The 26,408-nt window shown below is 43.2% G+C and overlaps 1 protein-coding gene across 3 annotated transcripts in view; it reads right to left on the bottom strand.

The window, feature by feature from the left end:
- The window catches only part of CCDC169 (coiled-coil domain containing 169), a 68,662-nt gene that overhangs the window by 10,497 nt on the left and 31,757 nt on the right, over positions 1 to 26,408 (bottom strand). For 2 of the 3 annotated variants that reach the window (XM_032780237.2, XM_075061630.1), the window contains 5 exons: positions 18,104 to 18,202; positions 17,836 to 17,889; positions 7,729 to 7,805; positions 2,843 to 4,603; positions 1,803 to 2,100 (listed from right to left, as the gene is read on the bottom strand). In XM_032780237.2, coding sequence (XP_032636128.1) covers positions 4,501 to 4,603; positions 7,729 to 7,805; positions 17,836 to 17,889; positions 18,104 to 18,202 — 333 coding nt within the window. In that variant the 3' untranslated portion in view covers positions 1,803 to 2,100; positions 2,843 to 4,500. Of the gene's footprint in view, positions 1 to 1,802; positions 2,101 to 2,842; positions 4,604 to 7,728; positions 7,806 to 17,835; positions 17,890 to 18,103; positions 18,203 to 26,408 lie in introns of those variants that run through there. The other variant, XM_032780254.2, reaches the window with a different exon arrangement.

Below are 26,408 nucleotides of genomic sequence, written 5' to 3'. Positions count from 1 at the left end.
ACTCGCAGGGCTGCATTCATAGAGCTGCAGGTGAGGGCCCCTGGGTCCCCTTAGCCCAGGCCCTGCAGCCCTGAAAGCCGTGCATTCCGGGTGGTCCTGCCTGCTGAGGCTGGTGGTGGGCAGCTCCCAGAATTGCGGCCATGGGAGTGGTGCTGCGCCATGCAGAGCCCCCTGCATCAAACAGGAGCTGCCCCAGATAACTGCCCTGCACCTCCTGCTTCTCCCAGCCCTGAGCCTCCTCCCACACCTCCACCCTGAGCGCTCTCCCACACCCTAACTCCCTCCCAGACCCTGCACCCCACCCTGAGCCCCCTCCTTCACCCTGCCCTAATCCAGACCTTTGAATTGCTGTATCGCAAAGTATTAAACCAAGATTTTCAGAAATAATGAAGCATATTCAATGACACTGTTCTCACTAAAAATAATTTTTTGAGAGAGCAAAAAGGTTTTGTACCTTTAATAAATAAAATAATTTAAAAATATTGTTTATTTCATCTTCATCTCATCCTTTTAAAATTTCTACTTTTTGTGTATTTTTATAATGTACATATTAGTGTAGCAGTACATATATATTTATACATAAATATACATATATTGGGGGTGCGTGCTCAAAAAAGTTTTACTGATAGGGGCACACGATCAAAAAAGTTTGGAGACCACTGATCTAGACCATCCCTGATAGATGTTTGTCTAACCTGCTCTTAAAAGTCTCCAATGATGGAGATTCCACCACCTCCCTAGGCAATTTATTCCAGTGCTTAACCACCCTGACAGTTACGAAGTTTTTCCTAATGTCCAAGCTAAACTGCCCTTGTTGCAATTTAAGCCCATTGCTTCCTGTCCTATTCTCAGAGGTTAAGGAGAACAATTTTTCTCCCTCCTCCTTGTAACAACCTTTCATACTTGAAAACTGCTACGTTAGATTTAAATGTTAGATTTTGTTTCCGTTTTTAGCCTTCACCTCCCCTGGCTTGTTGACACAGTGTTCTACTCTGCTACTCTTCCACATCATCAGAACAGGCAGAAAACTAAATAAATGGTTGACATTTAAAACTTCAAATGTACGTCCTCAGTGAGGACCAGTCACATGGTACCTGTGAAAAAAATCCATGCTATGAAAGTCAGAGTCATCACTAACAGCTGTTCCGCCTGTATCAGTGTGCAAGGTTCTAGTTCCTTCAAGCCTATTAAAATAATCACAATTGACTATGCTGATAGCCACCTGATACAGACAAAAGAGTATGCCCCTCTGTTGAGCGTATCCAAGAATGGGATCACCTTCACTATTAGCAGATGTTCTTTAACTTTTATGCTAATGGGAGCATTATGTTACTCTCCTTCTCCTCCCCCCCAACCTCTCACTAATGACAAATGCCAGAACAATCAGAATCTGAAAACTTTCCATATGGAAAAACTAGAACAGAATGATGTTAACCTAATCATCGGTGCTAGGCTTTCGACTGTTGTTGGGGCTAAAAGGGTCAGACAGAGCAGTCTGCTTGTTAAAGAACCATACCAGCTGTATCATAGAAACAGCATAAATATCTTATAAATCTCCATCTAGATGAGGAAATGGTGTTTCCATAATGAATATGCTGTATATCATTGCTAAAATGCAAGAAAACAAGAACTGCAATGACATCATGTTCTCTCTCTATGAGTTTAATTGTAGCCTCACTTTAATGCTGCCAGTGATAAGAAACTATGCTATTAGCACTGCTCTTAAAGAGACAAAAAGCTTTAATGAATACCGTGAAGAGCTACAGAAGCTCTTAAAATAAAGAGAGTCCATCAATCAGATGTATTCTGAAGAGTGCTTTTTAAATCTAACCTAGAAGGTTGACTTTTAAATACCAAAACATTCTCTTCGCTGTTCTGCAGTTAAAAATAAGAAAGAAAAGAAAAGAAAGAAAGAAAGAAAGAAAGGAAAAGGGCCTGCCAAAGTTTAATTACTGAAATATTGATGGCAAAGAAACTGCAACAATCGCATGCTTAAGATTGAAGATATAATTCAAAATACTTCAAATAATCCCTCGGCGATGATTTACAGGGCAGAATTTAAAAGGATGGTGCTACTCAGGCCCAAAATCTGCAATGATACTGTTAGAATGGGTTCCTGTCTGCATCCTGTATCACTTGCCATACCGGTATTGCCCTGGCCTCTTCTTTTGTCATTCAGTATTGGACCCATTCTACAACAATATGCATTACCTCACCTTTTGGGGGCAAAGCCAGACTTTTTGGCACCTGCTCCCCTATTTGGTGTAAACATTGCTTGTGCCAATCAGAGGCGAACACACACAGGTTTTGGGGTCTGTCCACTATGACACTTCTGTGATGTCATAGTGGGTATTTTAGGGGTTGCCCTGCCATGTGCAGGCAGAGAGAGGAGAAAACGTGTCCCGTGTATCCCGTGTATGCCGTGTATGCCGTAACCGAGCCTGATCACCTCGAAGCCTCTCTCTCAGCTCACGTGTTTCAAATAGAGCTTCTACGTTTGCCGGTCGTGATGTGTTGGTTTGTATTTGTAAGTATCAGTTATTACTAAATGCTGCATTTTGTTTGTAAATATTGTTAGTAGATATTTTAGGCATTGTGTGTTTTAGGTTTTGTTAACTCTATTAGCTAATCATAAGCTGCTCTCTTACCCCTTGTAACTATCCCCAATAAAATTTAAAATTGATTGATTTTAGTTGTGTGTGTGTGTGTGTGTGCAGTCTGCCTCGTGACCCATACTCTCCTTGCATCTCTTACCTATATAGTCTGTTGCCACGTGCAGCCTGGTAAATAACAGGCCTGCATTTCCTTTCGCCCCTGCGAATACGTGGCAATCTACAGATACATGGGACCAGTCTTACTGAAGCACACTGGAAGTCTTTGCAGGATTGGGGCCTTAGAGAGAAACATCAGTTTGTGAGTTTAGATTTCATATACTAAAACACATACATTAGCAAACAAGAAATATAGATAGGATTTTAAGATGGAACCCTTCATTCACAATAGGTACACTCTGAAGAATCTTTACATAATGTTTGTTTGGGGACATTCGCAAAACATTCAAACTTTGGTTTACAAGTGGGCCCTACCCAGCTGAAAACAGCAGTGGAATTCCAAGCCATGCAAACTACTGAAGGCTGTGGATACGAGCTGTGTAGAAGCCATCCCTTTTAACATGGCCATTTACAGGCCAGTCCTAGAATTGCTGTCTTCCCTGCCAAAGCCAGGCAGTTCATGGAACATAGACAGCCCTAAGGGTAGAAGGAACTGTGCTGCATAGCCCTGGGAGGATGAGAGTGACTCCAAGCTTGGCCTCTAGCAGGCAGAGCTTTTTTTAAAGGGATACCTGAGAGTTAAGAAACCAGGGGTGCAACAAATGGGGGCCCAGGCCCCCCAACTTAGCCCTTGACCAGAGGTAGGTGGCATAACAGTGGAGCCCCTTCCCTACTGGTGTGACAAAGGAGTGGGCAGGCAAAATTTGAGTGGTCTTGCAACCCCAAGTGCCAGGTCACAGAATCAGTCAAGTTTGGCTTGGCTGCCTCTCTGTCATGCCAGCAGGGAAGAGACTCCACTGTTATGCCACCCAGCTCTGCTTCCTGAATGCCATAGGTGTGCCCTGTCTCCAGCCCACTGCTGGGAACCTGACCAGAACCTGATTGGCTCTCAGCTTGCAAACAATCAGCCAAAGGGGAGGCTGTATCTCAGACAGGAAATAAGGCATACATTTTTAACACAGAGTAATTAGCCATTGGAACAAGTTACCAAGAGTTATCAAGGATTCTCCCTCATCAGCAATTTTTAAATCAAGATTGGATGCTTTGCTGTAGGAATTATTCTGAGGAACTTCTTGAGCCTGTGGTATACAGGTCAAACTAGACGATCACAGTGGTCCCTTCTAACCTTGGAATCTGAAAATTGTGGTTTTCTTCCTAGAAAGAACCATCTGTTTTCCCGTCCTCTAGTAATCAAGGGAGCTTCCCCAGTAGCTTGTGTGCTAAGTGGCTATTCCTAAAGGGGTATTCCTCTTTTCTTCTGGTATAGGTAGTAGGGATACTCTTCAGGTTACATCATTCTTCTCCTCCCTCACTGAGCTCTAAACACAGACCCTTTAAATTTTTTTCAGTGACTGGCTGTGGAGTCAAAGTGGGGAAGAACCTGCCTAGCATAAGGCATTTAAGTGATTCCCTGAGTGACCCAACTTGATTCCTTGATTCAGTTTTTACATCTGGCAATCAGGCCGGGAAGGGTCAGACTTCGCCAGCATTAAGAGGGCACCCAGGAACTGCCCAATGAACTATTTCACAGGATTACAGAGGGCTACTTTTCCCACAGAATAGGGAGCCTCTGAAGCTGCCAGGAGGCACACAGATCTTCATTAGTAGCTATTGTTATTGGAATGTGTCCTAAATCAATGTGGTACACACATTTTTCTTCAGAAACATCTAGCTAAATATACAGAAACAAGAATAAAAGTGATTGGAAGTTCTTGTTAAGAAGATTAAGTCAGTGCTTTAATTTTGGAAGTTGTTTCACTCCTGCAGTCTTTTTAATTGGTCCTTTTTTTGGATCCAGAATCCTTTGATTTTCTGGAACATTATGTCTTCTTCTGAAATAAAGTCAGAAAGGTTAGTCATGACATGTCACTTACACGACGATGCTCCGGAAACTTGAACTGCTGGAAATTGGCATGCTTTTTATATTAAAATAACTGATTATTATGGTTAATGAATAAACAGTTTCTTTCTGGGTGTGAGGTTAACAGAGCATTTAATTATTCTGTGTACAAATCCCAATCCTCATCTCATCATTCCTGAATAACTTTATATTATTTAAATGATGAAATTTTAAAGGAACATGAAAAGAATATTAAACATTTGTATAAACAGGAAGGCAGCAGGCTGGGGAGACATTTTCACCAATTATATGCTCCTGATCAAGACACGGAAATTACTGTCTGCACCTGTAATTAGAGCTCTCTACAGGCAGTATCCTCGAGAGAGCCTGCTCTTAAGTCCCATGCCCTTACCTATAAAACTTTGGTAGCTGACTAACAAGTTTACATTCACTTCATGGGAATAACTCCCCTAAGCTTTATAAATGGTTCTTTATTTACTTCTGGATCATAAAGTGTAATTTATAGGACTACAGAATTTCCAAGGGAAGAAAAATGACTAAGTAAATCCACAAAGCCATTCTCAGGAGGATCCAGACAGCATCTCTCTATTATGCATCTGAGCATTTTATATAGTCTTACATACAAGGTTTCAGTTTCTCTCTCACCCAGTTGAGAAAGGAGGAAGGGACTATATATCAATTGCATACATGTGTCTGTGTGCACTGATGATTGGAGAAATATTCTGCATATTGTTCAATGGTGAAAGTTGCAGTCATTTCATATGTTCTAAGAATGAGTTGCAGGTTTCTGGACAAGCTGCCAAGAAAGCATCATCTCCAGTGCTCTCTAGTTTCATTTTTGAGGTTGCCAAGTTCCATTGTTCTAACTATCATGAGCAGTATATGGGGCCTGCTTCCATTTAAAGATTTGAAGATCAGGGCCAAAGTCTTGAATCTGACTCAGTAATCAGTGAGGAACTGTTGCAGAACTGAGTAGACAGACAGATCAATCTCTCCCCATCCTCCAGTTCCCATGTTTTTCTACTGTTGTGCAAGTGTCTAAAGCCCCATCTGACCTGACCCAGGAACCATGGTAAGAACCTCTATTTAACCTGGCTTCTAATTCAGCCAAAATGTACCAGCAACCATGATTAAACAAAGTTTAGATATTGTTTATTAACCTGATTTGAAACCCAGTGAAGACAAAGCTTTGAAATATCAGTTGAGAAGCTGCTGGAGGAAATTATGAGGTTATTCTGAAGGCCTAGATTTATTGCATAGTTTTACTCTGGAATTTAAATGGAATTACTTCTAATTTGCATCAGTGTAAGTGAGAGCAGATTCAGGCCCACAGTCTTTAAAGTCATTACAGTAGTATTTATGGAGGAATATAATGACAAAGGCTCTCTGTTAAATTCTCCATACATTGAAGGGGTTCCTCACCTGTGCTTGCTTCTTCCTGATGATACACACTGTGACATATCACCACGCTTTGGTAAAAGCTGACAGATGAGACCAAGGTGGGGAACTCACCAGGCTCAAAGTTCTAAGCAGCTGGCCACAGAAGCCAATGCAGTGCAACCTAAGAGCTCCCTCATGGCTCTAACTGTCAGTTCCTTTCAGTGGCAGGGATAGTTCAGTGGTTTGAGCATTGGCCTGCTAAACCTAGGGTTGTGAGTTCAATCTCTGAGGGGACTATTTAGGGATCTGGGGAAAAGTCTGTCCGGGGACTGGTCCTGCTTTGAGCAGGGGGTTGGACTAGTTGACCTCCTGAGGTCCCTTCCAACCCTGGTATTCTATTATTCTAAGCAAAAGGTGAAGAAATCCTATCATGTGCCTAAAGTAATTTGAAGAGTGCTGACTGAGGTTACAAAACCATCAGCTTTGAGAAGAGGAGGTGATGCAGTAGTAATCTATCACAACATATATCTTTCCACAACAACTACAGGAAATTATTTTTTGTCTAATATAAAAAGAATTAAAGACAGTAACTATCATAATACTCCCAAATAAATACTAGTCTAAAATCCATGGAACAGCGCTACTATTCAGCCAGCATTCAACGTCTGGCTGTTGCTGGCTTCCTTAGTCCCTCCAGAGGGAGTAAGGGAGAAACATGCTGGCTCTGCCCTCTCTGGCCTCCTCCACAGGAGCTATATAAAAACACAGGCAGTTTCTGCTCTGCCTACGGGCTGCATATTAAGTATTTAAGAGCCACACAATACTTGTCTGATCTTAAGAATCCTTAGTAGCAGACATTAAACCTTACTCTAATAACAGTAATCTACTGAACTCTCACCATGAGACCAAAGAGAGGGAATCAGGTGAATATAGTTAACATTGCAGAATGTATCTTATTCATGTCCTGAGTGAGAGGTTAAAATAGAAAACAGGTGGGAAAACTATTTCATATCAATTAGCTTTTATAATCTAATGATGGGATAGCTGTTCTCAATTTGTATCATGGCTCAATTGCAATGATATAGTTAAGGATTTGTTAGTGTTTCCATTTCCAGTAAAGAATCAGCTTCAGTTTAAAACTTGGTTTATCAGAGCTAAGCCCAGACACACATTTTTATGTTCTAAATTCCCCCAAACAGGTTGGTGCTCTTCACATTTAAAAAGTTTGGGGAAACTCTTTTGCACCTGTGTAACTAAAAACTCGCTTTGATTTATTAAGCAATTAGGTGTTAATATGAGGTCATCTAAAATTACTCACCTTCTCATCCACTAGACAGCTGTACAATCTCTATTGACTGAGAAGAACCAGGCTGAGCATTTAATTACATTACTGTTAATGGACTGGAGAATGTAAGAGCAGACTTAGCAAAAAGGCCTATTTTTGACTGAGATTTATATGTAAGGATGCCAAAACCTTCTGTTAGGTTCCACAAAGGCCACTTACATTGTACGAGTACTGTACTATCATTCTGTAAGAGTCTGTGTTAGGTAATAAACTGATTTAAAATCAGTACCAAGAGTGATACGGACATCAATATTTTGTCAGGAAGATTATCTGCAGCAATCTTTATCTTGGATAGAGGGCTATGACAGTCAAGGGAGAGTATTTAGATAAATGTATTAAATCAGAAAATGGAGCGAATATGAAAGATTTACCTCAGTATCTGGTTTTCCTTCTTGATCTGTACTGCATCTGTTTTCTGCCTCTCAGCAATTTTAAGTGTAGCTGATGTCTGCAATGGTCAAATTTTTATAAAGCAAGTTATCCTCCAAGTATATATGTTGTTAGGAAAGCAAAAATTCTCCTCACGTTGATTTAGAAAAGACAAGCACTATGACCTTGATTCAGCGAAGAATTTAAGTCCAGGCTTAAGCACAGCACATGTTTAAGGCTATGTCCCACTGAAATCAACAAGACATAATGATATGTTTAAGTTCTCTGCTGAATCAAAAACTATATTACTTGAATCCATGTATTACTAATTAGGACAGGAATCCCGTATTTTCTATCTGCAAGCAATTTTTCCCTATGTATTGCCCTGTATGGGAAAGATAGAATAATGACAGTTATAGTGATTTTGTTGTGCTGTTGGAATTATGAAATTATTAAGTGATAAGAGTGCAGCATTTACATCATCCCCGCTGTCTCTAGAGAGCATTACTACAATACTGGGATATATAAAATCGAACAAGCAGTTATAAAACTTTGGTAATAAAAAGCAAAAATGTGGGGAGAACTTAAACTGTCTCTCTTGTCCCTTGGCTCACAGATCCCCTTGATGCCGAGCTCCTCCAGGCTCATGTCCAACTGTCACCCCAGAAACATCCTCTTGTATGAATTTCCATAGAATGGAGGGGGAAGCAACGAAAAATGCTTCAGGCTTACTTTGCAGTAATTTAGTGCTCCTGTGGCTGGTGGGTTGGGGTGTGCTTGCTGAAAACTGACACAATCCTGCCAACTTCCCAGACCCACAGAGCCCCCATAGAGGGGCTTTGTGGGAGCATAAGGCAAAGCAAGACAGCTGGCCACACTAGGGAGCCGTAGATGACTTTTTCTAAAAGCGCAGAGCCATGGATCTCTTTGATGCCATTTAAACAAAGCACATGGTTTGGATTATTTTTAAATCTTGTTATACTTTAAAATGTATGTGAATGCATTCTCATGAGAGGGGAAAGAACCTAGCACAGCAAGGAACCACATCTGTGACTGGTTATAACAAATACACTGGTTTCTAATGTGCTTCCATGTATGTACTGCATTAGACAACTACTCTCACTAACACTGTACTAGCAAAGCCTACTATAATTCAAACGAAGACACTTTCAAAGAATATACGTGTAAAGACAGAGTAAAAGCTGCCTGGATTTCATTTATGGAAAGCACTGTTAAATTGTCTGCTTTCAGGGAGTTCTACTAAAGACACTGACTTATGAGAAATAATTTTTGAAGGTTTTTTTTTTTAGTTCTGTGTACCACTTTAAGAAAAAGGTTCTCTTAAAGACCTATCGGATTTCCCCACTGCTTGGTTCTCAAAATATTGCATTCTGCAAGCCACAAGGAAAGTTCCACTGACCATCAATGTTCCATAGTGTGTGGTCTGAGAACCAGTCTTTTACGATGGGGGAAAAAAAAAAAAGTAATACCTTTTGGATGAATACTAAATCTTGTGAAACCTTTACATTTATTTTAACTGTATCACTTAAAAAAAGATTAGCACCTTATGGAACGGACAACACATAAACACACTTAGAAGATGAATACACTTTGAAAAAAAAACAAGGTAACAAGAAAAAGATACACCTCTACCCCGATATAACGCCACCTGATATAACACAAATTCAGATATAATGTGGTAAAGCAGTGTTCGGGGGGTGGGAGGAGTGGGGCTGTGCGCTCCGATGGATCAAATCAAGTTTAATATAACGTGGTTTTACTTACAATGCGGTAAGATTTTTTCGCTCCCGAGGACAGCATTATATCGAGGTAGAGGTGTATTTAAAAGAAACTATTTTTCTGAGCAACAGCCTTTCCTTCCCCCTTCCATTCCCACTAAAAGCTACAGGGGTGATCTCAAACAAGGTATAAAAAAATTCTCAGGAAATGCATTCATTATGCTGATATTTTAAATAACTATTAATAAATCAAATACAATAGAACCTTTTTTTCTTACTAAGCATACAGGAGAAGGCTAACCTTATAGGAAAAATAACAAAATGGAATAATCTATAGCTATATAGTTAAGAGAGAATATCTATGGAATAGATTGTTGTCAGAGAACAATGGTTCTCCTGCTGCTACATTTGCCCCAATACATATGGAAATATTGCTTAGTCATCCATGAGTGGTAATTCCCCCTTCACCTTAGCCTCTGCCAACTCCATAAGACAGATCTAAGTCAGTGGGTTATTTAATAAAATTGGGGGAAAAAAACAACACACACATGCCAGATTCTTCCACCCATGACTGATTTTGACATCAATGGAATTACTCAAGGAGTAAGCACAACACAGGTGGCAGAATCTATTTCCAGTGTCTCGATTCAGCAAAGTATTTAAGCACATGCTTAACTTGAAGCAATGGAATTACCATGTGCTTAAAGTTAGGCATGTGTTTAAGTGCCTTGCTGAACAGTGGCCTAAATTATTTAAGTACAAAAGAACACTCCACACTCATTAGCTATGTTTAGACATAACAATACTATTTCCTAACTTATGACTGTCTTCCTCCCAGAGTGTCTTCATGTTACCAGCCCCAGATTCATCAGCATTTACTGGTCTAACACTGCAAATTTGTTTTCAGCAATTTTCCTCCATTCCCTAAGGCAGCAATGACTACACACAGTGAACCACCTGCCTGCTGTGCAAACACATGGAAACATTGCTAATTACAACCTCTCACCCCAGTTAGCTATACTGGCAATTCAATGACAGTCACGTCATTGTGCAGAGTTCTGGAGTATCATGTGAACCGACTACTTTTACACTATCTAAGAAATAAGATCTCTTTCAGAATAAGAGGTGCTATAATGTACAGCTTTCAAGGTAACTTCCAATTTGTATGATAGGCTCCTGTGTATTCCACAGCAACATAATTTGTGGCAGAATAAATCCAACTATGCTATAAAATCTAATCTTTCATTTTATAAAACAATAAGACCTAGCCCTTACTACTGTGAATCTCTTTGAAATGTGAACTGTATTGTCATCCTGAGCTTGCAGACAGATGGCAACAGTAACTCTGAAAGGTGTGAAATGGCCAATTCATCTCAAAGGGAAGTTAATGCTGAAGCCTATGGTCGATACTGTTCACTATTTTGCTCTGTTCATTTCAGCAGAAACAACCAACTGCATGGTGATCTCATCCGTGTTGGATGCAGTAACGAATACTAGAGCAGGGATAATGGGTAGACCTGGGTAGGAAACTGTTTTCCTGTCCCACAAAGATTTTTAAAGAATCTGAAATATTTTCCCCACTTTGAATCAAGATGAAGAGCAGAAATCTTGAAAATATTCACAAACCAATCCCCTCCCCCAACCAAACAATTCCCCTCAGCCCCCGAATCAATTAAAATGTTTGGTTTCAATTTCAACCTTTTTTCTTAACCTTTTTTCAGTCTAATGACTTACATTTAATAACAAAAAATCATTTCAAACCAGAATTTTTCATTAAAAAAAAAGTTAAAACCAATATTTCAAAATTGTTGAAATGTTTATTCTTCTACTTTGTTTGAGTTGGGAAATTTGACAAACCTGACCTGGTTTTGCAAACAGTTTCTGTTTTGATTAATCAGCATTTTTCAACAAAAAGAGGATTGAATCGAAAAATTCCTGGCCAGCTCTAATAGGGTGAATTCTGGTTTCTGTCAAGGGTTGTTGGAGTCAGATCTACGGTGAGTATGCCATATCTGTTGCCCAAAGTTAAGCTCTTAAATCTATAATTAGTCAACAAAGTAAAAGTGGACTCACTATAGAGATGCTGAGCATCTGCAGTTCCCATTAACTTTAATCATATTTCTGGGTGCTCAGTACTTCCAAAAATCAGAATCAGGACATTTTCATTGAGGTGTTTAAATATGGCTTGAGAAGCCTAAATTTAGACATCCAGATTTTAAAATCTTGACCTAGGAGTTCAAGCTTCTCCTGTCCCCTCAAAATGTCAAGTCAGTGCTGTCCTTGGCATGAGGGAGTGGTGAAGAAATGCAATGTTTCTCTTTTTCCTTGGTGTTTAGTGCTTCAGCTATCCTCATAAGGTGCCAATACCCCCAAACCATCTTCCATCGCTTCTCAGGTATCAAATGTTTCAACTTTTCACTACCTTGCTGTCATAACCTTCCCATGACAAATTTTACAACTTGTTACATCTACCAAGAGACAAGGTGGATGAGGGAATATCTTTACCACTAATAGAAGTTGGTCCAATAAAAGATATTCCCTCACCACCTTGTCTCTCTAATATCCTGGGACTGACATGGCTACTACACTGCATACATCTACCAAGGCATAAAATCAGTAGAAAACAAAAAACTGAAGATTAGATAACATCATCAAATTAAATACTATATTTAACTGTTTCCCTATGCACTCTAACTTTACATTGGCCTGCTCAACCCAGGGTTGTGAGTTCAATCCTTGAGGGGGCCATTTAGGGAACTGGGTTTAAAAACAAAACAAAAAAAACCCTGGGAATTTGCCTTGCTTTGAGCAGGGGGTTAGACTAGATGATCTCCTGAGGTCCCTTCCAACCCTGATATTCTACAAGTATGGAAATAAGAAGTTAAAGGAAAGTATCCTGACATTCTTTTCCACCTTCATGTTGTCTGCAATGATGTCAACAACATGCTCCAGTGCTCCATAAGGTACTCCTGAGGGAATTCTGTGCCAAAAAAATAAAAGTCATGCGCACAGTATTTTAAAATTCTGCAAAGTTCTGCAAATTTTGTCAGTAAATAAATGTGGGTCCAGCATAACAGTGAGGAGCACAGGCCACTGGCTGCAATGAGTTGGGAGATCACCCTGAAGCCCCCACCTCCCTTAGTACAGGGATTCGGCAGTGAGGCTTCACCCAGCCCTGACACAGTGCAAAGGCTGGGCCTGCCCCAGAAACACCCTGGGGCCCTGCCCCTTTGCACCAGGTGTGAGTGGTCAGGCTCAGCCAAGCAGGATCCAAGTGTGGAGGGGCTTAGTGTGGGGATGATCTAGGTATGGGGTGAGAGGTTTCTGTGTGGGGCAATCTGGGCACGGATCACTCAGTGGGAGATCTGGATGCACAGGGGCTGGACTCCCATCTCATCAAGCCCCACTCCCCCAGCAACCGGACCCTCACACTGAGCCCCCCGACCCGGAACCCCTCCACAGAGTCCTGTCTCCCTACACCCAGACTCCACCTGCTGAGCCGGTGCAGGTGGCTGGTGTTCAGTAGGGTGGGAGTCTGGGTGTAGGGTGCTTGTCTGTGGGGCTACAGGTGTAGGGGGATAGGGGTTATCAGGGTGAGGGTTCAACAGGCCTGCTTAACAGGGGAGCTCCAGCTGCTGCCAAGGGGACACTGTAGGCTAGGGTCCCGCTTCCCCCCATAATTCCCCTATCCCCTTTTCTTCCCCATCTCATCCCCCTCCCCCACTGCCTCATGCCTCATCTCCCTCCCCTCACTCCCATATTGCCCTACCCCTGTCCTATTCAACCCCTTTCCTTCCTCATTGCCTTTTCCCTCCACCCGTCCCCCCATTTCCCTCACTCCCTCTTACCCAGCCACACTGCGAGCACTCACTGTTGCACAGAAAACAGGAAGGCTCCCAGCAGATAGAAGGAGAGCACGACTGGCACTAGGACTCAGGAGGCGGCCTGCAGAGTCAGTGGAGCCGAGACACAGCCTCTTTCAGCTTGGCAGCTATGCATGCGCTTGCAGAAATGAGGGGAGGGGGGGAGTGGCATGTAAGCCTGTGCACTCTCCCATGCCTTGCCTCTGTTTGCAGGGGAATCACCCCCGTAAAACCTGTGCCCATGGTCTTCCCCGTGCCCCCCCCCCGGCCCATACGGCTTATCATAAGCCTCTTCCCAAATCTGGACCTTAGCGTCCAAAATCTGGGTGCTTGTATGAAACTCCCCCAAGCTTAATTACCAGCTTGGATCTGATCTCGCTGCCACCATCCAAAATTTCCAGGGTTTTGGCCCCCTCTGGTCTCCCCAAACCTTCCCTGGAGAGACCCCCAAGACCCAGAAGCTCTGAGTCTTACCGGCAAGGGAAATACTCCACTTCCCTTCCCCCTCCCTCTCCCACCCAGACTTTCCTCTCTGGGCTAACTTGAGAGTATTGATGCAATCTCTTTACATCACAATACCAAGAAGCCTGTCCCCTCTCTTCCACAAAGAGACAAACCTCAAACACAAGGAAACAGAGATGATTTTATCTCTCTTTCCCCCTCCCACCAATTCCCTGGTGCTGCCGAGCTTATCCTGAGAGAAAAACTCAAACAAGACTTAAAAAGAAAGCTTTATATAAAAAAAAAAAGAAAGAAAAAGACATCAAAATTTATCTGTATCAAGATGACAATAATACAGGATCAATTGCTTAAAAGAAAAAAATGAATAAACAGTATGATTCAAAAAGATATCCAATTTGAAACATTCCAGCAAGTTACACACATGTAAATACACCCAAAACAACATAAAAGCCTATATTGTTTTTCTACCTGTACTTACAAGTTGGACACAGAAGATTAGAAGAAGAAAGAAGCTTCTCATAGCTGAGAGATAAACAAAAGACTCAGAGTCCAAAAATTCCCTCCCTGACTTTGAAAAATCCAGTTTCCTGATTGGTCCTCTGGTCAGGTGTTTGGTTCCCTTTGTTAACCCTTTACAGGTAAAAGAAACATTAACCCTTAGCTATCTATTTATGACACGGCTTCCCTGCCGTTTTCTGCAGGGAAGCACAGGAATTCTGCAGGAGGGGGGCATTTTCTGCAAGCACGCAGAATTCCCCCAGGAGTAATAAGGCTCTTGCTTTTGGGTATCTAATGGAGATGGAAGTAATATGTACTCCACCTTCAAACTTACATATTAATGCAAAACCTTAACAGTGAGCTAATATGCTTTTACGTAAATCAACAGATCAGCACATCCAGCTGTCACAGACTCTTGCCTTGGCTACACTGGTGCTTTACAGAGCTGTAACTTGCTGTGCTCATGGGGGTGTTTTTTCACACCCCTGAGCAAGAATGTTGCAGCGTTGTAAAGTGTCAGTGTAAACAGTGCCCCAGCACTGGAAGCGTGGCTCCCAACGCTGTAAGCTAATCCCCTTGGGGAGGTGGAGTACCTGCAGCGCTGGCGCCACGACCACACTCACACTTCAAAGCGCTGCCGTGGGAGCACTCCTGCGGCAGCGATGTACAGCTGCAAGTATAGCCATACCCTGTGTGCATTTGGGAAGTTATTTTGCGTTTGCACTGCTGAGGTGATCCCTAGTGTAGATAAAGACAGTGGTGTGTAAAAGTGTTCGGTGACTGTGTTCATGGTCAACCCTAGACAAACTAATCCGATGCTCTGAACAGAATTAGATGGCACAGTGGTCCCCTAGTGGGCACTATGACCAGTGAATATGACATTATCAACGAGTGGCTCAGCAGAGCTTCTCTTCTAATAAAGGTTGGAAGAACCTGTATTCAGCACATTTAGGGAAACTTTCATGTGGTTTCAAGACAGGTCACCTAGTAATGGTGGTCTCTTATGCCATACATCAGGGGTCGGCAACCTTTCAGAACTGGTGTGCCGAGTCTTCATTTATTCACTTTAATTTAAGGTTTCGCGTGCTGGTAATATATTTTAATGTTTTTTAGAAGGTCTCTCTCTATAAGTCTATATAACTAAACTACTGTTGTCTGTAAAGTAAACAAGGTTTTCAAAATGTTTAAGAAGCTTCATTTAAAATTAAATTTAAATGCTGATCTTATGCTGCCTACCTGCTCAGCCTGCTGCCAGCCTGGGGTTCAGTTCACCTAGGTTGGCAGCGACCCCAGCTAGCAAGGGGCTGGCAGCCAGAATCCCAGGCTGGTTGCGGGCTGAGCGGGACCGGCGGCTGGGACCCCAGCTGGCAAGGGTCTGGCAGGCAGAACCCCAGACCGGCAGCAGGTTGAGGGGGGCCGGGACTCCAGACCAGCAGTGGGCTGAGCAGTGGTTCCGTCCACTGGTTCCTGTCAGCCAGGGTCCCAGCTGCCGGCCCCGCTCACCCCGCTGCCTGTCTGGGGTCCCGGTCCTGCCCACATAGAGTGAGTACCTCCTTCTCCCTGGTTCTGGCCCATTCTCTTCCTCTCTCTCTCTGCATGGAACTGAGGGTGAGGGTACACTGAGCACAGGGCTGGAGCTGAAGGAGCAGGCTAGGGGTTGGGGTGCAGGGTCTGGCCAGGAGCTAGAATGAGGGAGCAGGTTCAGGGCTGGGCCAAGAGGTTTGGGTGTGGAGCGCTTACCTGGGCAGCTCCCAGTTGGTGCGAGGCGTGCAGGTGGGAATGTGGGGTGGTGTGGGGTGCAGAAGCTCCCGTTTGGTGCTCAGGGTGGGGATGTGGAGGGTGCAGGAATCAGGACAGAGGGCTGGGGGCATGTGAGGGGGGTGCAGGAGTCAGGGCATGGGGTGTGGCGGGGCTGGGTATGTGTGGGAAGTGCAGGAGTCAGGGCAGGGTGTGTATGAAGAGGGTGCAGAAGTCAGGGCAGAAGGCTGGGGGCACGTGAGGGGGGTGCAGGAGTCAGGGCATGGGGTGGGAGGGGCTGGGTGTGGGGGAGAGGTGCCAGAGTTAGGGCTAGGTTTCGTGGGGGGGTTGTAGGAGGCTGTGGTCTGAGGAGGGTGCAGGGGTCAGGGCGGTGGGCTGGGGTGCTCCCAGCCCCTTGCCCTGAGCAGCTCACAGCAGGGGGATGGAGGGATACGCCCTGATTCCACCCCCTTCCCCCAGACCCCGCTCCTGCCTCTTCTCTGCCTCCTCGGTTTGAGCAGCGAGGGTGCTGGGGCTCCTCTTCTCCCCTCCCTCACAAGGGCCCTCTGTGGCAGGGAGTGAGAGGAGGCAGGGCATGATGCAGCACGCTGGGGGAAGAGGCGGGGGTGGGGGAAGCTTGGCTGTGGGCAGAGCCTGCCCTACAGCAGCAGCCGGCAGGACCAAGCTTGCTTCTGCCCCTTGCCCCCACCAGAGAGAGCGGTAGGCAGGGGGCGGAGAAGAGTGGGCTGGGCCGGGCAGGATTTTTAATGGCACGCTGCTGCCTGCCGGGGTCCGGGCTGTCGGCCCTGCTCAGCCCACTGCCGGGGTTCAGCGGTGGGCTGAGCGGGGCCAGCGGCGGCCACAGCATGCCATTAAAAATTGGCACACGTGCCATAGGTTGCCGACCCCTGCCATACATGGTGAGCCTTGTCATTGTCACCCTTGTCAGGATTTTTTCCCTAGCCTTTGTTAGCCAGAAGCTGGGACTGGGCAAAGGGATGGATCACTTCATGATTATCTGTTCTATTCATTCCCTCTGGGGCACCTGGCATTGGCCCTTGTCAGAAGACAGGTTACTGGGCTACATGGACCTTTGGTCTGATCCAGGATGGCTGTTCTTATATTTAGCCAAAACAATGCTTTGGCTGAACATGTATTATTACATTTAAAAAAAAAAGTTGAAGTCAGACTGAGAACCATCTTAAGAACTGCACAGCATGCTGCAATACAGGAATCTGAGTATATAAGACCTGACCATAGTTCTTTACACCTGTGCCAGCAGGGACTAGATGCTATATAGGGGCAGTGTAGTCAGCCCTTTGACAGGATATATACACTGGACTTTTATTCTTAAGACTTTCCACCACTGTTGCCATCAGCTCAATTCCACCCAGTGGATGTGCAGGTATAGACTGTCCACTGGCATTTTAACCTCTGTGCCATCCAACTCTGCTCAGAACAGGGCTAGATGGTACAATGGTAAAAGCTCCAGTAGCCATCATGCCTTTCTACTTTAGTGCTCCCACCAGCAATATAATGGGTGGGAAATTAAGTCAAGAAGTGTGGTGTAAACAATCTCAGAAAGAGAGATGACAGACAGACAGACTTCCATCACTTTCTAGCAATTGCTCCAGCTAACTGAGGCCTGGCTCTGACGGGAACTATGCCTGGCTTTCCTTGGCTGGAATAAAACTCAGATTTGTATGACGGAGAAAAAAGAAAGAAAAATAAAGAGTTAAACAGTACTGATCCTTCAAGTACCAGCTTGGGATGAAAAAGATGATTAGGTTGCAAAGTTTTTGTTACTTACCTGTGAGATCTCTGCTAGGTACAGGCGCCGTTCATCATTAGCCTTATGGTAAGCCTACATTTTAAAATAATGGGTAAATGGTTACAATCAAACAAAACAATTAGCATGGTTAATCAAAAGGGAAGGAACAAACACATGTACCACCCCAGGACTTTTTCATTTTATGTTTCATGGAGTCATTACATTCTCTACACCAATGCTTTAGACATTTCAGACAGCATAACAGCTTCTAGAAAGGGCTGATTAGAGCGATATGGAAGTAATAGACCTTTGCTTCTTGTTCCAGTCTAAGCTCATAATCCTTTAGTTGGTTCTGGAGACTTCTCTTTTCTTCTTCTAGTTGTTTAAGAAACTGGTTTAAGGAACCCTGCAATTGCATACAAAATAAAATCAATAGGTTACAAATATTCCTGTTCTGAACAATGATAGAGGTTGTTATCACAATCTAGATTCTGAGTTGCAATCTTCAAGGTCTGTGTGCTTATGCTTAAGGCTATGGTTTTCTCACGGAGATGGCGGAAATCATGGAATCCGTGACTTCCAAAGACCTCCGTGACTTCAGCCCTGGCGGCTGGGAGCTGCAAGGTCCAGCTGCCTCTTGCAGCAGCAGGGAGCTGTAAGGTACCACCGCTGCCAGAGGCAGTGGGCCCCCAGGCTCTCAGCCACCATGGGCAGCTCCCCCCCACTGTGGGGGATGTGGGAACCCACAGAGCTCCCCACCATCTGCGGTGGCAGGGGAACCCTGGCAGCTCCCTGGCCACCGCAGGTGGGGGGTGGTGTAGAGGGACCCCTGCAGTCCCTGGCCACCGTGGGGGCTAGGGAGACCCCCACATCTCCCCACTGCGACGGTGGCAGGGGGATTCCCACAGTGCTCCCTGCTGCTGGGGAGGGGGCAGAGGGGACTCTGGAGCTCTGAGCGCCCACCGGTGGTGGGGGGCCCAGAAATCCCAGCCACCCCGCAGCTGCCCAGTCCTTCCCCTTTTTATCATGGATATATTTAGTAAAAGTCAGGGACAGGTCACAGGCTTCTGTTAATTTTTCTTTATTGCCCGTGACCTGTCCCTGACTTTTACAAAAAATATCCATGACAAAAATCTTAGCCTTAATTATGCTTATGACTCTCTTGTTGTTTATATGGCTCCTGCTGATTTATACAGAGACAGACATTACAGATCACATGCTGCTATCAATTTCACCATCTTTAAATGAGACACATTTAGTTTTGGCTTTGCTACTCTCAGCAGTTCCACTCTGCTCAACTGCATGGGGCCACACAGAGTTGCCCCTTACCTGTAACCAAGGACTGGCCCCTGGGCTGTAATTCATCAGGTTGGAGGTTCCAGGTCACAAGTGAACCTACACTCGGAAACTACTTGCCAAGGCAGCAATTGGCTTTGCTTGGGGAACTACATGTTCTGATTTGAGATAACTCAAACAATCTAGCTCTAAAGTGATAACCATAGAGAAGATCTGTATCTTTTGTGTACTTATATCTAGCATCAAGTTCAGGGGAAAGGGCTGAGGGGGAGAATTACTTGGATTATCTGGTATTCACATGTTATCTTTTTACTCTATGCTGTACTCACCTGATACGATTCTGATACAATTTTGTGGTCTAGTGGGCAGTCCTCTGGATTAGGAGTCAGAAGACTTGGGTCCTATTCCCAGCTTTACTACCCACCTGGTGTGAAACCTTGGGCAAGTTACTTTATCTCACTGCTCCATGCCTCTGTTTCCCCTTGCGTCCTTTGACTGTCTGGCCTATTTAATCTGTAAGCACTTCGGGGTAGGGACTGTCTCCTGCCTAGCCTGTGGGACCCCAGTCTCCATTGGGGCCTCTACTCACTACCATAATACTCATCATTTTTCTCATACTGCACAGCATATGCTGCAAATCTTCTCTGCCATTGTGATAGCATACACTCTTTGCAGCAGTTAGCTCTGAGAGTTTCAGAGGATCATTAGGGTTGGTAACTACCTGATACTCAGACGTGCATGTAGTGTGGGGAATAGAAAGGGGTAGCGTCTGTAAGGTAAAGCCCCACTACTTCCAATCGATGTGATAATGGCTCAGTTTCACATAAGACCGAGCTACAAGGGAGTTTGATTGACCAATTAGTAGAAAGGTGGCTCCCAGTATGTGACAGTAGAGAGTCCATGGATGAGGCCTCTGTAGGATGCAGTATTATAGACAACATATGAAAGTAATTCCCCCATAATTTGGTCTGTCCTATCCTCGAGTTATGGTGTCACAACAGGCAAACAAGTTTAGATTGACAAGGACCCTCTATTGGGTAAAGTAATGTTAATAAAGTTGCGTCCCTTCTTTTCCACAAAAACGTTCCTGGATGCTATTAAGCTTTCCCTGTGAATGATTTTCATTAAAGTCAAGAATTTATAATGGTTTGGCTGAAGGTGAAGTGCTGTTAAAAGCTGCCAGCATGCTGAAAAAACCCCTCCTGCTGATTTTAAAAAACAGAAATTGACAGCAGAGCCATGGCTTTCAAGAATGCTTCACCCGTGGCTGAGCTGCTATTAACTTTAGTTTTCTATTATGACAGATACATTGGAGAAGACATGAAAAACCATTGTTCTAAAATTAAATTTGGAAGTCAAAATAACCTAGTTGCAGCTGAAACTGTGTTGCATATTACAAACCTCTCCCCATTATAGATCTAGGAGCCTACAGAGTGTTTACATTCAGCCCATTTGAAGAGAAAAAGAAAAGGACAGAATGAGGAGGAAATTTGGCTAAATCCAGCTAGTGCCATATTCTATTTCATTATTACATCTGTGCCCCCGCAGAATTAAAGGAGGAAGAGAAAGAACAAGCCTTAACTCTGTCAACTCTAGGAGACTGAATTTTGGTTGGAAGAAAGTTTTAATAGCCATCTCTACCTGACAGCATTTTGGGGCGTGTAACCACCTGACATACTTGTAACATGCTTTGTTTGTGTCCCACACAAAACTCCTCCCAACAGTAGATGGGAGTTCTTGCTACTGTTTTAATTGTTCTGAGCAAGTCCAGGCATCACCACATGCCCCTGCACTGGATCATTCTATAGTGCTGGTGTTGCAGCTATAGCTGCAGCAGAGCAACTGAGTGTCTCTACTGGTCAAATTTCTGAACTCTGTGGCCACTTGATCCTAGGGATCAAGTCTTTTAGAAGCCCCTCACTGAACACAATGACATGTACATACTTCTAGTCCCATAGCAGGCACTTCTAGTCCCAAGCTAGAATCTTCTTAAAGATCACTGTGTTCCAGTACTCAGTTTGCTTTTGGATCTGGGATAATTTCTTCTCAGAAGTTATCCTACAGTTGTGCTAGCAGCTGACCCAAGGCAGATGCCAGGACACTCACTGAACAATGGTTAGATCCAATCCCAGGTAACCCAGACTATTCAGCACCCCATTGCTTTTGACAGGTGAATGCATATCTGGCCCAGCAGTGCAAAGAGAAAACTAAAGGCCTGAAGGTGCATCAAAACAAGGCTGGTAGCTGCATCTTCACATGTGTTTGAACAGATGCTAGTTTCTGGGTGTCTACGGAGACTGAAGTGATCCTTAACAAGAGTAAAACCCAAAGAGGAAGGAGAGGGCACCTATGTCACAGGAGATATCAGAGGCATTTGCTGGACTGTTGGGAGATGGAGGAGCCATCTACACAAGGTACATATTATGCTATGTATTATTTGTACTTTTCTGCATGGCCAAGGGCTAGCCCTACATGAACACTACCACTGCTATTAAAGAACAAGCAGACAGTCACAAGTGAGGGCAGAAGTCCCTCTCTTACTTCAACTCAGTCACTTGAACAGACACTGCAGGACCCTTCCTCACATCCCCTGATGTGACAGACCAAAAAAAACAAAACAAAACAAAAGGCTTGCCCTCTGCTAAGCCATCACCAGCAGTAATCCGATCCCTCAAGCTCAGTACAGGGGCCCACGCAGAGTCAGTTACCATCACAGGAGGTAGAGTCTGCTGGAGCATCTCCCCAGGAGTGGCAAAATAAAGTCCATGAATTCTGTTCTGGTGACCTTGGTGCTCTACTAAAATACGAACCATCACCACTTTCAAACTTCTGCAGACAGCTAGCTCTGCATTTTCGGCTCTTCAGGAACAAATCTGGCTCTCTGAACAAACAGAAAATGTTCTGAACCTCCAGGGCACTCTCTGTTTTGGGATAAGATGCCAGAACAGACTGCAGTTGTCAGTGAGTTATAGGATTTGACCCCATCTCCCATAATTCCTTTAGACAATCCGAACACCTTGCACAGTTTCCCACAAAGTATCACTTCCAGGGCCTGAGGAATAGGTAGCTCATAGACAGCAGTGCATTTAGTGCAGGGGAGAACTGCACCCAAACCAGAAGGGTTAGTGTTGATGCACTGCACTGTTAAGTTGCAACACTTCACTTCACTTCCTGAGTGTAAACAAGGCAGAGTTAAGGTTTCACAAGCAAATTTTATTTTAGCATTTCCTTACTTTCGGGCACTCCACTCTGCATTCATGTAACATGTTTTCTGAAGGGATTTAACTCATCTACATGGTCTTAAAATAACTTTCAACACCAGCTCAAAGTAATTTGCTGAAAATAATTTTCCAAAATGGTTCAGTTTCCTAGTATAACTCTAGCTCATACTTCTGGTAGTATCCTAATTCTTATGTTTTCTACCTGAAAAAAGTCTAGAAAAAAATTCTATAATATATCTAACATATTTATGTGGCCCTCATCACTGTAGTATCTCAGCAACTCACAATCGTTGATGTATTTATCTTCACAATTCTTCAGTGAGGTAGAGAGGTACTATTAGCCTCATTTTGCAGATGGAGAAATGAACCAGAGAGGCTAAATAACTTGCCCAAGGTCACACATGGAGCCTGTGGAGGAGCAGAGACTTGAACCCAAGTCCTAAGCTAACACTCTAAAAATGGGATCATCCTTCTTCCATAATAAGGAACTATTTGCTAGACAAAACACTTATGTACTGCACACAATGAACACTGAATGAGGCAAGCTCTGCTGCAGAGCTCTTCCTTCTTGAGCACATACTTTGGGTATTAGATGAGGCAGGGAACCAATATAGACTACACATGTGTTTACTTATGTGAGAAACCTCTCTAGATATTCAAACACTGAAAGAGATGAAACCATGTTTCAGAAAATGGACTGAAGAAAATTTAAACCAGTAAAACTTCAAAGATATTCTAAGCACTAACTCTGCTAGGGCAGATCATAATTTACCTTCAACTCCTATCACATAAGGGGTAACGGAAGAAGCAACTGAGACCTTATCTATGGTGCATCTAGCCATAAGTGTAGCTGCACAAAACAAGAATCCAGCCAAACTCTTAAGGAGTGTGTTCACCTTCAATTAACTCTCTGAGAAAGGAGAGGATAAAAACTCATTGAAACAGATGCAACTCAAGAGGCTTATAGCAATGTGAGCAGCTTTCTGTACAAAGAAGTGAAACAGCACAGAAGAAGCGAACAGCTCAAAGAACACAAACACAGCACAGACAAGTCTCAGCAAAAAAAACAAGGACTAGCAAGAGCCCACAGGAGAACTAACCCTCTGAAGGGAATAGAAACCCACTCTATCTGTAACAGACTCCACTAAAGAGAATAAAATAACCCAGATCCACCTGTGGATAGTAAATTGCCTAAGTAGCTGGATGGCAGCTAATTAGGTAAGGAGCACCTGGGCCTAAATAAAGACTTATGAGGACTCAGTTACTATGCACCAGAGTAGGAGTATTTCTCAGGGGAGCTGATTAGAGAACTTGCCAGACAAAGAGAACTAGGAAAGGCGTTTCTGGAAGAATAAGGTTCCCCAAGGAGCAAAGCCATAGAGAGGCTTGATTCCAGCAAAAAGATCTTACCAGACAGCGGTCAAAGGGCTAAGTCCAGTGCTCCAGTGATGAGCTGGGGAGAGCTAGCTCAGTGGTTTGAGCATTAGCCTACCAAACCCACAGTTGTGAGTTCAAGCCTCAAAAAGGCCATTTAGGGAACTGAGGTAGAAATCTGTCTGAGGATTGGTCCTGCTTTGAGGAAGGGGTTGGACTAGATGACCTCCTGAGGTCCCTTCCAACCCTGATATTCTATGAACCTATGCAGGGACTGTGAGTCCAGAGAAACAACCCTTCAGCAGGTGATGCCTAGAGGTTCCTGGTCTAAGAGGGCCTTACTGGTGAAGAGGCTGGATGGAGGGCCTAAGACTAGCTTGCTAGAACACTGCAGTGAAGGCTAATTTGACCATTAATGACTGCTTCTTAGAGTAGGTAGGCCTGGAACCCACAAGGGGAGAGGCATTTCTTGATTTAGTCTTAAATGGAGCATAGGATCTAGTCCAAGAGGTCAATATGACTGAACTGCTTGGTAATAGCAACTATAACGTAATTCAATTTAACATCCTTGTACAGGGGAGGGGGAAAATACCACCACAGTAGTATTTTACTTCAGATAAGGGAACTACATGAAGAATGAAGAAGCTAGTTAGACTCAAATTAAAATGAAGTCACAAAAGTGAAATGCCTGCAAGCTGCATGGAAACTTTTAAAAACACCATAATACTAGTTCAAATTAAATGTATACCCCAGATTAAAATAATAGTAAGAGAACCAAAAAAAAAAAAAAAGCCATCATGGCTAAACAGAATAAAAGAAGTGGTTGGAGGTAAAAAAGCATCCTTTAAAAACTGGAAGTTAAATCCTACTGTGGAAAATAGAAAGGAGCATAAACTGTCAAGTGTAAAAGTATAATTAGGCAGACCAAAAAAGAATTTGATGAGCAACTAGCAAAAGATTCAAACTAATAGAAATAATTTAAATACATTAGAAGCAGGAAGTCTGCAAACTATCAGTGGGGTCATTGGACGATCAAGGTGCTAAATCAAAGGAGCACTTAAGGAAGACAAGGGGCATTGTAGAGAAGCTAAATGAATACTTTGTATTAGTCTTCACTGCAAAGGATCTGAGGGAGATTCCCACACCCGAGCCATTCTTTTTAGGTCCAGATCTGAGGAACTGCCCCAGATTGAGGAGTCAATACAGGAAGTTTTAGAACAAACAGATAAATTAAATACTATTAAGTAAGGCTGTCAAGCGATTTAAAAAGTTAATCGCACTGTTAAACAATAATAGAATACCATTTATTTAAGTATTTTCAGATATTTTCTACATTTTCATATATATTGATTTCAATTACAACACAGAATACAAAGTGTTCAGTGCTCACTTTATATTTATTTTTGATTACTAGTATTTGCACTATAAAAAAGAATAGTATTTTTCAACTCACCTAATATAAGTACTGTAGTGCAATATCTTTATCATGAAAGTTGAACTTACAAATGCAGAATTATGTTAAAAAAACGCATTAAAAATAAAACAATGTAAAATTTTAGAGCCTACAGTCTACTCACTCTTACTTCTTGTTTAGCCATCACTCAGACAAACAAGTTTGTTTGCATTTACAGGACATGATTCTGCCCTCTTCTTATTTACAGTGTCAGCTGAAAGTGAACAGGTATTTGCATGGCACTGTTGTAGCCGGTATCGCAAGATATTTACATGCCAGATGTGCTAAAGATTCATATATCCCTTCATGCTTCAACCATCATTCCAGGGGACATACGTCCATGCTGATGACAGGTTCTGCTTGATAACAATCCAAACCAGTGCGGATGGACGTATGTTCATTTCATTATCTGAGTCAGATGCCACCAGTAGAAGATTGATTTTCTTCTTTGGTGGTTCAGGTTCTGTAGTTTCCGCCCTAGAGTGTTGCTCTTTTATGACTTCTGAAAGCATGCTCTACACCTTGTCCTTGTCAGATTTTGGAAAGCACTTCAGATTCTTAAAACTTGGGTTGAGTGCTGTAGCTATCTTTAGAAATCTCACATTGGTATCTTCTTTGTATATTGTCAAATCTGAAGTTAAAGTGTTCTAAAAATGAACATGTGCTGGGTCATCATCCAAGACTGCTATAACATGAAATATATGACAGAATGTGGGTAAAACAGAGCAGGGCGGGGACATACAATTCTCCCCCAAGGAGTTCAGTCACAAATTTAATTAATGCATTATTTTTTTAACAAGCATCATCTGCATGGAAGCACCGTAATACCTTGCAATGCCGCTACAAAAGTGCCATGCATATGCCTGTTCTCATGTTCTGGTGACATTGTAAATAAGAAGAGGCAGCATTATCTCCTGTAAATGTAGACAAACTTCTTTGTTTTAGCCATTGGCTGAACAAGAAGTAGGACTGAGTGGACTTGTAGACTCTGAAGTTTTACATTGTTTTGTTTTTGAGTGCAGTTATGTAACAAAAAAAACTACATTTGTAAGTTTCACTTTCACAATAAAAAGATGTCACTACAGTACTTGTATGAGATAAATTGAGAAATAGATTCATAGACTCTAGGACTGGAAGGGACCTCGAGAGGTCATCGAGTCCAGTCCCTTGCCCTCATGGCAGGACCAAATACTGTCTAGACCATCCCTGATAGACATTTATCTAACCTACTCTTAAATATCTCCAGAGATGGAGATTCCACAACCTCC

The sequence above is a fragment of the Chelonoidis abingdonii genome, chromosome 1 (assembly GCF_003597395.2).
Source record: "Chelonoidis abingdonii isolate Lonesome George chromosome 1, CheloAbing_2.0, whole genome shotgun sequence".
Lineage (NCBI taxonomy): Eukaryota > Metazoa > Chordata > Testudines > Testudinidae > Chelonoidis > Chelonoidis abingdonii.
This window is presented reverse-complemented; position numbering and strand designations above follow the sequence as displayed.